At 39.0% G+C, this 14414-nt stretch overlaps 1 protein-coding gene across 7 annotated transcripts in view; it reads left to right on the top strand.

Annotated features, from left to right (window-relative positions):
• The window catches only part of MTA3 (metastasis associated 1 family member 3), a 215477-nt gene that overhangs the window by 30056 nt on the left and 171007 nt on the right, over nucleotides 1-14414 (top strand). For all 7 annotated transcript variants that reach the window (XM_089529184.1, XM_089529190.1, XM_089529185.1 and 4 more), the window contains exons 5-6: nucleotides 11593-11656; nucleotides 13444-13561. In XM_089529184.1, the coding sequence (XP_089385310.1) occupies nucleotides 11593-11656; nucleotides 13444-13561 (182 nt within the window). The remainder of the gene's footprint in view (nucleotides 1-11592; nucleotides 11657-13443; nucleotides 13562-14414) is intronic.

Here is a 14414-nt window from a genome sequence, read left to right as displayed (position 1 = left end):
AATATGCCTTCACACTAGTAATTTGCCCACGTCGGAACATCAGTTTTGCAAAGTTCCCCTATTTTATAGTCAATTTAAAAAAATTGTAGACATGCCCCAAGTACAATCTAAGCTAAACACAGCTTTGTGATTATCACACTTCCACAGCTATTCCTTCTTTTTCTTCCTGTAATCTTTCTGTGAAGTGTATTTATATAGGCTGCCCTAACTAGAGCTTCACACCTTACTAATTGCACTTCTCGGTCTTTCCTCCTTTTCCTGTGACCTTTCAGTTACTTAAACATAGAGCTCTATGCCATATCTATGATGTAAGGCAAGTGAGAACTAATGAATTAATGAGTGAATGAATGGACACATGTTTGTGTTCTTTGCACTCAAATCCCTATTTGTTTCTACTGACCAGACAGATGAACATATGGGTCTGCTGATTATTTTTTTCATTCATTTTTAAAACAAATACACACCACTAATTTGCATTGTGACTTCACTGGCGCTTGAACTGTGTAGGGAGTTTTTCTCTATTTTCATTTATTTAAAAATATATTGAAATAAGTAAGAATGATGTAGTAGTTTAACCCTGACTAGTTTTGTCCTGGAGAGTGGAAGTAGTTGCATTTTACTGGGAGACAATTTTTATGGTTTCTTCAGCATTGCAAGTGGAAACACCACTTGATTTTATTTTGTTTGCAGTAGCTTTAACTGGCCAACCATGAATCATTGAGTAGATTAATTAATTAATTATTTTAATTAATCAATTAATGTCCCACCCTATTTCCAAAGATGTCAGAGCAGCATACAATAAAATCAGTTTAGAATATATTAAATCATTTATCACCTAAAACAAGACAATTTAAGACCAGTAAAAGCAATTTTAAATAATGCAAACTAGGAAACAGGTACAAATAGGATAAAATCAACAGGGCCCTGAAGGCTTTAATAAAAAGCTGTGTTTTCAGTTGGTACTGGAATTATACCAGCATTGGATCCAATAAGATCACAGAAGTATAATAATTGCCTTTGTTTGATCAAATCAGTATCTTGTCTAAGACAGTGGTCAGAAAGCTGTATAATGGCTATTCTCCTGTTAGTAGCATTTGAACAGTAGTAAGATTCCTTGCCAGGACCCATTGCTGAGGTCTGCCTTGGACCCGCCTATTTCCCCCCCCCTAAGTGATGCCCAGTGGCTTGTTCTACCCATCATTTTAATTTACATTGGTGCTTCGAAGCTAGAGTCACTCTGAGGAATCATGAGAAAATAAAAGGGTGCTGCCACAGAATACAGTTGTAGAACTCCCAGAATTGGAACTGAGCATGTGGCTCTCTCTTGCCTGTCTTCAGTATGTGGTATGTAAGTATTTAAATGGAATTGTTGCGGAGAACTGTTGAACAACAATGTGCTCTTCCAATCAAAATCTAGCTTATCATTCACTACTGAACACGACGGAGCAACATTCCTATAATCATACTGTATAGGGGACAGCACAGATAGTGAATCACACAAAAGTACTGTATCAGGGACGTAGCCAAGGGGGGGTGGTTCTTGGGGTCTGCATCCCCCCTTCCATTAGAAAAATGAATGGTGTGTGCTGCTGCGCTGCCACACTCAAGCCCCATTATAATGGTGGCACTTAGTCTGGACCCCCCCCCCCTTCCTAAAATCCTAGCTACGTCCCTGCCTGTATGTTCAACAATCCTTCCCTTCTGGAAAAGTACAAATCATAATAGTATGGGGAAAAGTAATAGCTAGAGTGGCATAGTGTTGGTCTATCTCTCTGGAGTCTGGGGTTCTATTCCCAGCTTGGCTATGAAACCCACTGGCTGACCTTGGGCAAATCACATGCTCTCGGCCTCTGGTGAAGGCAATGGCAAACCTCTGAAGAAATCTTCCCAAGAAAACTCTATGATAGATTTGCCTTAGGGTTGCCAAAAGTTGGGAATGATTTGAAGGCACACAACAACAACAACAACAACAGCAGCTTACAAATGTTGTAGTATGGTAAAATTTCGTTGAAAATGCAAGGAATATTATTTGTGGCCCTTATTTTTGTCAAGGGAAGGAACATGTGGTTGCACTTGTTTTTGTAACTTCCTAGAGCCACCTGCCCCATTTTGAAAATTAAATAATGGAGAACTGTGTTCCCCTCCCCCCCCCTCACCATTCCCTTCTCCTTTTGTGTCGCGTCTTTTAGATTGTAAGCCTGAGGGCAGGGAACTGTCTATTATCCCCTCTGTTGTAAACTGCTCGGATTCCCAGTGATTGGGCGGTATATAAATAAAACCTATTATTATTATTATTATTATTATTATTATTATTAGGAAAACATGCTCATTGGTTTCAACTACTGTGTAAATTCCCAGACAAACCTGACTCCTTTTATTTACGCCTCCTATTGGACAACAATGATCCTACAGTATCCCTTAAGGTGGCTAAATTTTGTTATATTGTTTGTAAACTGTGCCCTCAACTGTCAAATGGCCATTTTATTACCGTGTAGAAAGAACTGTTTGATACCGTACATGTGCAGTCTACTATCAGTTTATATTTTAATTTGTTATTGTTATATTGATATGTTGCTTGTGTGATTTGTTTTTATACTGGTCAATGACCGAATAAATTTTAATACTATTATTATTATTATTATTATTATTATTATTATTATTACAGAAAGCACAGTTCTCTTTTAACATACCATATATACTTGTCTATAAGTTGAAAAATTTAAGCCCAAAATGAGCTCCAAAATTCTAGGCAGATGTATATACAGCTCAATAGAGTAATACTTCTCTGTGAGACTTGGAAAAGCTGTGGGGAAGGTAGGCAGGAGAGAGTGGAGAAAAGTCAATTTCCCCCTTTTTGCAAGCCATCAGCCTTGGGGAAAGTTGTGGGGATGGGAGGAAAAGCAGAGGTCTGTGTCCCCCTTTTTGCAAACCATCAGCTTTGTGGGGAAGGGAGGTAAATTGGAGGTTTGTTTCCACATTTTGCATGCCCAGGCTGTGACCCTTGGGAGAGGTCCAGAGAGGGAGAAGGAGGAAGCAGAATGGTGGTTCCCCCCCACGCCATCCTTTTAGATCCTTTGTTACATTTCCCTGAGTTTGACTTTCAACTTATCCATGGGTCATATCAAAATCCATTAAAACCCAAACCTGCCCTCAACCTACACATGAGCTCGACTTATACACAAGTATATATGCATGTTATGTTGTTTTTTTGTGCCTTATTTTGGAAAAGTAAAATACAAAACAGGGGTTGAAACCAGTTCCACTATTGTAGTCTTGATGTGAGGGTGTAATGTGGATGGTGGTATGTCCAGGGCCTGGGAAATTTGTGCTGAGCACTCTTATACCTCGCCTAAATCATAACTGGAAAGCCCTTACTATTGGGGTGGTGCCATCAATGCAAACTATGTTTTACTACAGAGACCATGTAGACTCATAGAGTTGGGAAAGACCACAAGGAACATCCAGTCCAGCCCCCTGCCATGCAGGAACTCACAATTAAAGCACCCCTGACAGATGGCCATCCAGCATGTGTTTAAAGACCTCCAAAGAAGGAGAGTCCACCACTGTCTAAGGGAATGTATTCTACTGTCAAATGTGTTAATATGGCATTTAGTTTGTTTGGCAAAATATACCTCTGGCTTCCAGAATGTTGTCTGGACAATGTAATTATGGCCAAGAATACAGAGGATGGCCCTCATTAATTTGTTCTTTGAGTACTGAAATCTGTTTTCCTTTAGCAGGGAGGTTCAAACTCCATTTACATTTAGAGCTTCCTAGATAGGGAATTTATTTATATATTTATTAAAATATTTTACTTGTGCCAAGATAAAATCATAAAACAACATGACAATTTTAAAAAAAAGCCTAAAACTAGTGGCACAATCTTAACAAACCATCACAATGCCACTCTTCTTTTTGCTCCTAGACCCTCTGTTAATGCAAATAGTCAAATATTAGTGCTCAGCCCATTCATTTCAGGGAGAAAGTTTGACACAAGCATAGCCTTTTCTTATTAAATAGGTCTATATTCAACAATAGGCACCATTCACTTTATACTGTGTGTGACGTCTTTTGTTTGACCATTGTCTCTATTGCCATTACTTAATAGCCTATATTCTTGCTGTAATGGATGTTTGTTTTTCTGTTCCATTTGTCCTCAAACATCCTGGTTAAAACAAAGCTTGAATCTCTTAGGTGTTTGTGTAACCAAAAAGAAAAAAATAAATAAGGAGAATTAAATATTGTAGGAAACATCTGGAATAAATAACCTACAGTATATGCAGTATAGGAACAGGAAATAGTTTTTAAAAGTGAACCTACTTTTCTGAAAAGAGGATTCCAAACCAACATGTTGGTTGAGTTAAAGGTAATTAATGTAACATTGATTTATTGTAAAATGTCAGTGATCAGGTCAAACATTTTAATATTATGTGTTTGCAGAAATCAATTCTGATGATCAACTAATAGCAGTTACATTTTTAATTGCAAGTGTGTGAGATAATGCATCAAATGGAGAGTCAGCAATTAGCTTAGTGATCAATATCTGTCTGTGTAAATTCTAAGGCTGCCTTTGTGTTTACACTTCTACAGAAACAAAGTCTACATATACCAAATGGTATAGCTTCCCCTGTGACTCAGTCTAATTGATTTTTTTAAGAGCGGGGGGGGGGGGGGAGACTGTTGCCATTAATTTTAGACTGAGCTATTGTATGCTTTGGGGCATAGAACATCTGCACTTAATCTAATAACATTAATTAACAAACCAACATCCCAGATTTCAGATAGAGATTTTTTTTTAACCATATTCTCTGTTAATCATGTTTGTAGGTTAGGTTACTTATTCCTACGTGTCTTAAGTAAGAAAGCACAATATTTGTGTTGCTATTTAGAGCATTTTCTAAGCTCCTAAGTGATATTGTCTTTTACAACTACTTTTTATTATAAAGAAAGTATGCTTGTATCTTCATTAGGATAACCTAAGATGTCATAATGTCATAGGAAATGTTTTTGAGTTCTCCACAAATATTGGCACTGGATCTTAAAGAAAACCACAGAAAAGAAGGGAGAAAGTGGATATAGGCATTAACAATATACCATAGCCTACAGATAGTTAAGGTGGAGTGCAAGACTGCTACATGGAACTAAAATAACACTAGCTGTAAACTAGAGTTTATGTAGCATGAGGGATTACAGAAAGCACAGTTTGGCCCTACCTCTCTTTTCTGGATATATATAAAGTCAGAAGTAACTCAGATCTCTTGCTGGTGTCAAATGGAACATACTGTGAAGAGAGGTTTGAAAAGTTAATATTTGGACTACAACTCCCAGAATCCCTCAGCCAGTCTGACCCTCCCTGTGCTATGTTGGCAAGGGCTGATGGGATTTATAGTTCAGAGAATCATGGAGGGTCACACATTCTACATTTGGCCCTGAGCAGATGGTCCAGGAAAGCATGCTGTGAAAATGGCCTGGGTGCTAACCTGGATCAGTCCCTGGGCTAGGGCAGGCAGGTATTTACCTGGTACCACTGCATGTCCTTTACCTTTCTCTCCCCTTGCTGTTACTGAAAGGACCCCTTTGCCACATCTGTCTTGAAAATGGGGTGCCTGGCTGCACCCATGTGGCCAGGCACTTGTTTCTACATCAGATGCAAAGATGGGGGTCTTTTCAGTAATGCCAATAGGAGGATAAGGTAAGGGCAGACTGATCTGACAGGCATTGCAACAGACTTTCTGGGAAACTCCACAGCAAAAATGGGGGTCAGCTTGACCCATGTTAGGTCCCATTTACCCTGGGATTGGGCCACATCAGTGTCTGTTCTGCCAGGATCTGGCCTGTGTTATCCAAAAAGGACATCACAAGGCCAGGGAAAACCTGGACCTTTTGGCCTGTGCGGACAGCTAGTTGAATGAAGATTACAAATAGTAGGTACTAATTTGGAAAGTATGCAAAGACAAGGATAGTTAGTCACTATCCACCTTCATTGTCAGTGACCACTGTATTGGGTTGATCACAATTCTCATCATTCCTAGACAGCATAACCCAATGATGAGGGATGATAGGAGCTGAAGTCCCAACAACATCTGTGAGGGTTACATATCCCCCAGCACAGTGGATGCTGCATGTTTTACTTTTTCTTTGAAACCTGCATGATCTGCCCTGTGTTATTAGCACACATGGAGTGCACCTAAATACAGCTGGTAAGACGTAAGTAAAGCTGATTCTGTTAATTGGTCAGTGTGAAATCTGGTCCTCACAGAAACCATAGACTTTGATTTGAATATTGGAGCCATGTATTTTGTAGAAATCTGAATTTTATGTTATCAAATAAATGCTACAAGTTGTGGTGGTGGTGAAAGTGGTGGTTTTGTATATTTGCAAAGGACAGAAACCTCGCAGTTTGGTTACTGGACCTACATTTTTAATAAATAAGAATGAACAAAAATTGTGATTTCTCATTCACAATCTGGAAAGTCATGGTTACAAAATGGCTTGGCATTTTTATTGCTACTAAAAGCAGTAAAATGGTTGTTGCTAACCATCGTGTGGCTAATATAATGCTATCAGTGTGATGGGATATTACAGAGTAACAAAGAAAGGATGTCAGTGCCCCATGGAGTGTAGAGTTTAAAACTTGTCACAAGGGAGGCAATAAAGGAAGCTGAGGAAGAAGGAAATGAGGGTAAATGGGGAAAGTATGCAATTAATTAAATTGAATGCATTTTGGCTTAGTTTTAGAAATAATTTCTTGAAGATAATCTGCTTTTTCTTTTCTCCTAACTTTGTTCCCCAGGAGACCAAAGACAGTAGCTGTAGCAGTAAATTGCTCTGCTTGTTCTTTCTTTGCAGCATTGCATGAGACCAGTCATAGGGACAGATTCCCTGCCAGCATTTCCTGAGAGCCCCCAGGGTAGCATCATCATCATAGGAGGTGGAACGTTCAACTATCTGCCTTCATTTCGCCTTTAATGGCCAATACTATTTAAAAACCCTATGGGGTTGCCATAAGTTGACATGCGACTTGAAGGCTCATGTACATACACACACACCCCATTCAGGCCTTCAGATTTAGGACATTTGGAAGGCAGTAGAGGGGAAAAAAAGATCACAACACAAGTTGATTGCTTCAAACAAGAAAGCCACAGCGTTGAGTTTGCAGGAGTTGCAGATCTGCAAATTACAAGGCATCTTGGAGGTCTCTCATTTATAATATCACCATAAGCTGAAGCTGACTTGATGTTGAATAACAACTACCACCATTAAGGTAGAAATATATTTCTTCTTGCAAGGTTCCCCTGATCAGGCTCCCATAAATCAATTTCACTGAAGCGCATCGTTCCTCAGGCACCACACACATCCTTCCTCAGGCACCACACACCCCATTACACAACAAAATAGCATGAGCCAGTCAGTTCAGTCTACTAGCCACATACTCAGTGTCCCCTCCCTACTCATTCACCCACATTCAGACATCCATCTACTATACACTGACAACCTAATTACCTCCTCTCTCTATGTGTATTTTTACTTTCATATCATCCATGAATTTCATAAGGGTTTCTTATGCATGGAATACTCAAAAGTGGTTTTGCCAGTTCTTTCCTCTGAAATGTGGCTTACAGCATCTGGTATTCATCAGTGGTCTCCCATCCAAGTACTAATCAGGGCTGACCCTGCTTAACATCCAGGATCAGACAGGTTCTGGTGCCCTTGGAGCAGTTAGTCCTACTAATTTCCTGTTCTCTCCCTGTATACAATAAGATTTTGTCAGTCATAAGGAGCCAGAAAAAATACAAAGATACTGTAGCTGTAAGTCTCCAGAATCCCAATCCAGATCCTCACCTTCTAGTTACCTTCTCTCATGGAGAGAGAAGATGCCTTATCTCACGGCCAATCAATAAATCAGATGATAGAATATTTCAATTTTTATCCAAATTGCATGCTATGGAACCAAACATCAGCTAAATCTCCACCCCAAGTAACTTCTTAACAGTTGGGAGGGAGACAACTGTCAGAGCTGATGGTAGCTTCCATGACATGGAATGAGGGATGAGCAGGCGGTGGCTTGTCCTCCTCACCCTCCTTGTCTTCACTGGTTGCATCCATGCTGCAGAAATAATCCAGGTTGAGACCACTTTAACTGCCATGACTCAATGATATGGAATTCTGTGAACTGTAGTTTGTTGTTTGATGGAACCCCAGGGTTCTGCGAGAGCTTGCTAGGGGTTACCTGAGAGATTGTGATTGGGGGGGGGGGGGGTAAAATGTGAGCTGTAGATATAATGATTTTTATGGTGGATTCTCTGAGACCTGGAAGTTGTTTCAAGGATTCCTCCAGGGTCAAAAGATTGACAAAGGCTGGTATAGATAGAGGACAAGGATACTGGCTAATGATGTGATGGTGGTGGTTGGTAATATATCTGTAACAAAGATCATGCAGCTCTTCAGATGATGCAGAACTGTATCTCCCTGCAAAGTTAGACAGCATAGTCAATGTTGATGAATGCTGGGAGATGTTGGCCTGTTACAGACTGCCAAAATAAAGCTGCTTCGGGTCTCTTTGGAGGTATGCTATTTAAATGATGCATGGCTCCGGAGGTCGCGCCAAAGCCACACTCCATTCCTAAGCACTGGAGTGCAGCTTTGGTGCAGCTTCCGGATTCTTAGGATGCATGCATCATTTAAATAGCACACCTCCAAAGAGACCCGAAGCAGCTTTATTTTGGCAGTCTGTAACAGGCCACTGATCAGCATCTGTAGGACACATGATTTCTACCTCCAATGCATATCCTGCCTTTCAAGGGTAAAATCTTCCCATGGTAAATTATAAAAAGATAACTAGCTTCAGAACAGTTCTTGACAAAGAACTAATGTAATCCAGTATAATGGTAGTTTCAAAACTAATTCACTTGACACTTTTATTAATAGAACAAACTTTGAAATAGACACGATTCAAGGTTCATTTAAAGTGAGTAAATGTGAAGCTATATATTATTATGGGGGTCAGAGTTTCAGGGAACTGAGTATGCGACTAAAAAAGTACTGTATCTACTTTACTGTAGTCCTTGAGCCTGAAGAACTACCCTTGTACTCAGAAGAAAAAGCTTACATGACAGAGGAAAGATTTAAATGGAAAGAGACACACTTCATTTGTTACAGTGTATTAACTTCTGTTAAATTGGATTATCTCAGAGCCTTAACAATGAAAAGGAAATATAACATAGCTATAAACTGGGGGAAATCAAACCTCATCTAATAGTGTTGTTAACTTGGATTTCACATATACAAGTGCTAGCCAGCCATTACATCTTAGGGAGAAACACACTCATCCAAATAGGAAAATTTTAAATGAGATCAACCAGGTGACAATATCTGGTCAGCTGCAAGCACGAGAAACTGCAGAATCACTGTACTTTGAGAGGCAGGGAATTTAAAGAGAGAGAGGTAAAAAAGTGTGGAAAAGTTGCTTTTTTCTGGACTACAACTCCCATAATCCTTCAGTCACCATGCTTATAGGAGAATTGTAATACAGTGCACCCACGTTATACGTGGCTTTGAGCTTATGTGCTCAAGCCACTGGGAGCACATGGGGCGCAAGGGGCGGCGCATCCCATTCAGATGAATGGGGCTCTAGCATAGGCAGAATTCACCTTATGTGGGGGGTGGGTGGGTTTCCGGAATGGATCCCCCACGTAAGGCAAGGGTCCACTGTAGTTGTAGTCCAAAAAAGTAGTTTCTCCAAGCACAGACAAAATCTTCTACATTGATTGTGAACCCTATGGAATTGGTTCTTTGCACATTCTGAGACAAACAAACTTGATCTGCAGATTGGAATGGAGTTACTCTTCAGATTTCACACATATTGTACTATATTTCTTGGCTCAAAAAGTAGATCAAAAGACACACACATACACACACGCACTTAGGATAAATTACTTTTAGAAAAAAGAGGAAATGTATGTTTGAAAGTATGAGAATACATAATTGATACATAAACAAGAAAGAAAGCAACACAAATTTGAATACATTTCCTTCCTTTTATAGACCTGGCCTGCACTGCTCTGGTCTCTTTGATACATGTGTTGACACTGTGGTTGAAAGACATGGTTAGGGGCTTATCAACATGGACAGAAGGATTGGTGATGTCTGGATAGTTTGATCAAGTGGAGCTGCTCAGATAGATAGCCAGCTCAACACAGCTTGGAAATGTTACATTTTGGACTGCATTTCCCCAGAATCCCCCAAGCAGCATGACCAGTGGCTATAAGGATGGGGAAATTCTGGCTTTCATTGATAGTTGGCTGAGGAGACATGTCTCCGTTCACAAACAGGTGCAGTTTACTTGGTGTTCTGTGGCTAGAGGAACAACTCACTTTCTGGTGTGTTTTGTGGGAAGGATAATGCTTTGAGGGAGAACACAGATTATATTGCAACTCTCTTGGGTGAGAAATGGTTTCCCCCACATTTTTAATGCTTTGTACCCTTTTCCACCTAACCCTTACTTCAAATGAAGTCTACTGCAGAGAGGCACCCCAGCAATAGTTTGATAGCTTGCCATTGGAGTGAAATTAAGATGAGCTTAAATACTTTTTTTCCTTCATTGCATTACCAAAGAAAATTGTGCAGTTGAGTTCTGACCTCTTTAACAGGTAACTCTTTAGGGGACAATTGAATAGTGCCATATTATGAAATAACTGGTCCAGGTCCTTAGTAGCCCATTTGATGACTAGCCTTAAACAAATTACCTCAATCTCTTCCATCACAAAAATGAATTGTTTGCAGGTTTGTTCTTTGATGTTTTGAATCCTTTCCATGAGTATGAATGGAGCGTATAGACCACCACTGTTATCCACAAATCATTTGTATTAGATGTGCATCCAAATTAGCTTTCTTCCTTGGATAGAAGTGCTGTCCCTCCTTTCTTCTGAAGCTGTTACTGATGTATATTTTATTCTGTGCTGAAAAAAGCTAATCAAAATTATCAAGAGCTATTCCCATATGAGACAAGTCTGCAGCTATTTTTTAGCTAGGGGAAATATGGGCAGGAGCAGATGACAGAGATATAAGAACATGCATGGTGTGAACAAAGTGGCTGCAGAGAGGTTTTCTTCTTTGCTTCATTAATACTACTAGATCTTGGGATCACCCACTGAAACTAAATAGTGGGAAATGCAGATAAATGGAAATACTTCTTCATACAGTATATAAGATTATAGAATTACCAACCACAAGATGAGCACTAATTTTGATAGCTTTAGAGGGGTTAGATTTTATGGAGGATAATTTATGTTTCTATGTAATCCCCAAAGCAGAATTGCCCCTGAATACCTGTTTCTGAGAAATACCAGCAGAAGGGTGCGCTTTCACTCACATCTTGCATGAAGAGTCCCCATAGTTTTCTAGAAGCCACTGTGGAAGCTGAATGGTTGACTAGTTTGGCTGAGCTAATATGGTTTTTATTTTTTTACACTGAAAAAATATAGTATATTTGGCTAAATTCTGAACTTGTCTTACTGGTGTGGTATCCTTTCTATTTGCAAAAGAATATTGGTAGTCATAAGCATTTTATTATTCTTTTTGTGTTTTTTGTAGGGGGAAATGCAGTGTTGCACTTCTGAATGAGACAGAATCTGTATTGTCATATCTTGCTAAAGAGGTAATGCCATATTTTTACAGGATATGCTTATTTAACTATCAATATCCTTCCATAAGCATTCTTGAGTATTACATTTTTATACAAGTTTGTTAATAAAACCAAACATTGTTTTTGGTAAATAGTGAATTATTTTTTATTGTTAATTTTTATAAAAATAAAATATTTTATCCAATAAAACTAATAAACATAACACATTATATTATATGTTTGTTAAGTGTGTATTATATACTGATGTTTGTTATATAAATAGTGTATTATTAGTAGATAAATAGAAAAAAAATCTTTGTGTATTTTATTGTTGCCTGATAAGACAGCTAATCATCTTGAATTGTTGATGATTAATTTGATTTTCTTCCAGGATGTGCAAGGGAAAGTAAAGGTTCACTCTATCTGATTGCCAGGAGGTGATTTTTGTCCCTTCTTTTGTGTAGCAACGATACAGGGCTAAATTTTAACATGCAGGAACTCCAGACTGAAGAAGTAGCTGGCTATCATTGGCAGTAATTGATCCTTTTAGTTTTAGGTACAAAGGATTGTACTCCTTTCATGGATAATAGGTTTTTACATTTTAATGCATGCGCTGCTGTGCATCAGCAATCCTTTTCAACACGAGGCTTGGTATGTACTTCCCATATACTACCCAGCTACCAGTTTCCTAGCCATATTTTCAAGCTATGCATATAATCAATCTTATGCCAGTTTTTTCTCCACACTGCTCTCCTATGTTGCTGAAGATTTGTGTTATCTATTTTCATCTTGGTTTTCTTATAAAACAGTTTTTTTCTGTAATCCTGTTCTCACATGCTTGATAGAAAGTCTCAACAAACTCAGTGTGGCAGACTTCTGAGTAGATATAGAGGATTATACTACTGCAATGATATTGTAGAAGTATTACTGAAACATTTTTGTCTCACTAGTAATGAGATAAGCACAACTTTGGGTTGGATCAGTTCTTAGAACAGTTCCTGCTAATTTGAAATTCATTCTATATAAACAGCATTAATCTAGTTACTACCATTGTAAGTCCCATTGATTTCACTGGTTTTACTCTAATTGTTTAAATTCTGCCTATTATTCCCATGTGCTATATTAAAATGCTAAATTCCTGATGAGCGTAACACATGTCTCTCAAGCTTTTTTTAAATTCTGTTTAGCCTTCCAAGGATACCAGCAATGTTGACCAGGATTTCACTGTGTCACACTGCTTGCACAAGGACTGGAAAACAGTGATCTGACTTTTTTGTAGTCAACACAGAGGCTTGTGCTAGCAAGTGGAGAACCTCATTATGTAAGCAGAGGTATCCGCATACTTGCAACAATTGCCAGATACCCATCACAAGTTCAACAGGGCTTTTTCTCTCTGTTGGCATTGGATGTTACATATTACTGAATGGCCGATTAGATCACTGGTTCAGTCTGCTATGTATTGTGGGATGGGGAAGTTTAAGCTTTCCATTTGTTTTTCCACTCACATAATTCCTTACCATTATCTTTGCTGGCTGAGACTTTTTGGAGCAGAATTTTTTTTAAAAAAAATCATGGAGATTCAAGGTCTTCTACACATATAAACAGCCTGCCCCCTGATCTGAAATACTCCAGGTTACAGATTGTTATCTTTCCCAACCCTATCTGGAGATGTTGGGCATGGAGAAATGACAGTAAATGGTGTTTTCTGAGACTTGTGTGTTAAAATGCAAAGATATGTGCTAGAATCTTTATCTATCCCAAAATAGTGATACTTTGGAAGATAACATATTTGCTGTCGGTTCTTCTTTCACCCCTTATAGGATACTTTCTTCTATTCACTGGTGTATGATCCATCACTGAAAACACTTCTAGCAGACAAAGGAGAAATTAGAGTGGGACCCAGGTATCAAGCAGATGTACCAGATATGCTCTCAGAAGGTAAATATATTTGTGACTTTTGGATGGCCATTTGTATTGTAATTCAAGAGAACTTTGATTCAATATTGCATGTTCAGGTTATCAAGTAGCAAGTTGCACAGTGTCGTCTCTCAGACAGACATGCCGTATTGTTCTTCACTTGTTCTTCCATCAGTGGAAGTGAAGTCCATGCAATATTTCAGCTTATTTATTATCTTCTGAGAAGCTACAATTGAAAAGGTAGTGAATTGCCTTGGAAGGGCTGTTCTAAAATACAGTCACAAATATTGCAGTCCAACACTCTACAGAAATTTGGAATAGTCCAGAAATTTATAGAGGTGTTCTTGGTTGTTCTTGGCAGACCAGTGGAATAAGGCTTCAGTGTCGAGGACAGGACAGAATTAACCTTTCCCCATATCCCCATGGTTCCGATCTGTATTGTGTTTCTTGCCCATGCTCTTTGGTTGAGGAGACAAAGAGGAAGCTCCATTTGAGAGTTTCTTCTCTGCTTCATCATGCATATAGCTGGCACAGGGTCCTCCATCCAGATTGGCTGTGCAGCTGATGGAGAGGGAAAAGGTTAAGTAAATTTCCCCTCTCCTGCAGTTTACTTGTAAAAATTCATTTGCGTAGTAGGATGACTGTTGGTATTTCTAGTATGGCACTGATTGAGATAGCAAAGCCATTGCTTGCTTGTAGAAACTGACTTGGAGCAAGGGGTAGGATGCCATTTGGAGAGTTAGGATGCCATTTGGAAAGAATAGGGACAGTCCTTCCCTGTATTTCTGATCCTGTGTATTGGCAAGGACCCAATAGGTTCCACTCCACCCTGTCAGTGGAATCAGCAGAATAGCAGTTTCACTTTCTGTCTGCT

The sequence above is a fragment of the Sceloporus occidentalis genome, unplaced genomic scaffold (assembly GCF_023333645.1).
Source record: "Sceloporus occidentalis isolate IW3139 unplaced genomic scaffold, rSceOcc1.0.p SCAF_6, whole genome shotgun sequence".
In the NCBI taxonomy this organism is placed as follows: Eukaryota; Metazoa; Chordata; class Lepidosauria; order Squamata; family Phrynosomatidae; genus Sceloporus; species Sceloporus occidentalis.
Note: the sequence above shows the minus strand (reverse complement) of the source record. Positions and strands in the feature narration are given on the sequence as shown.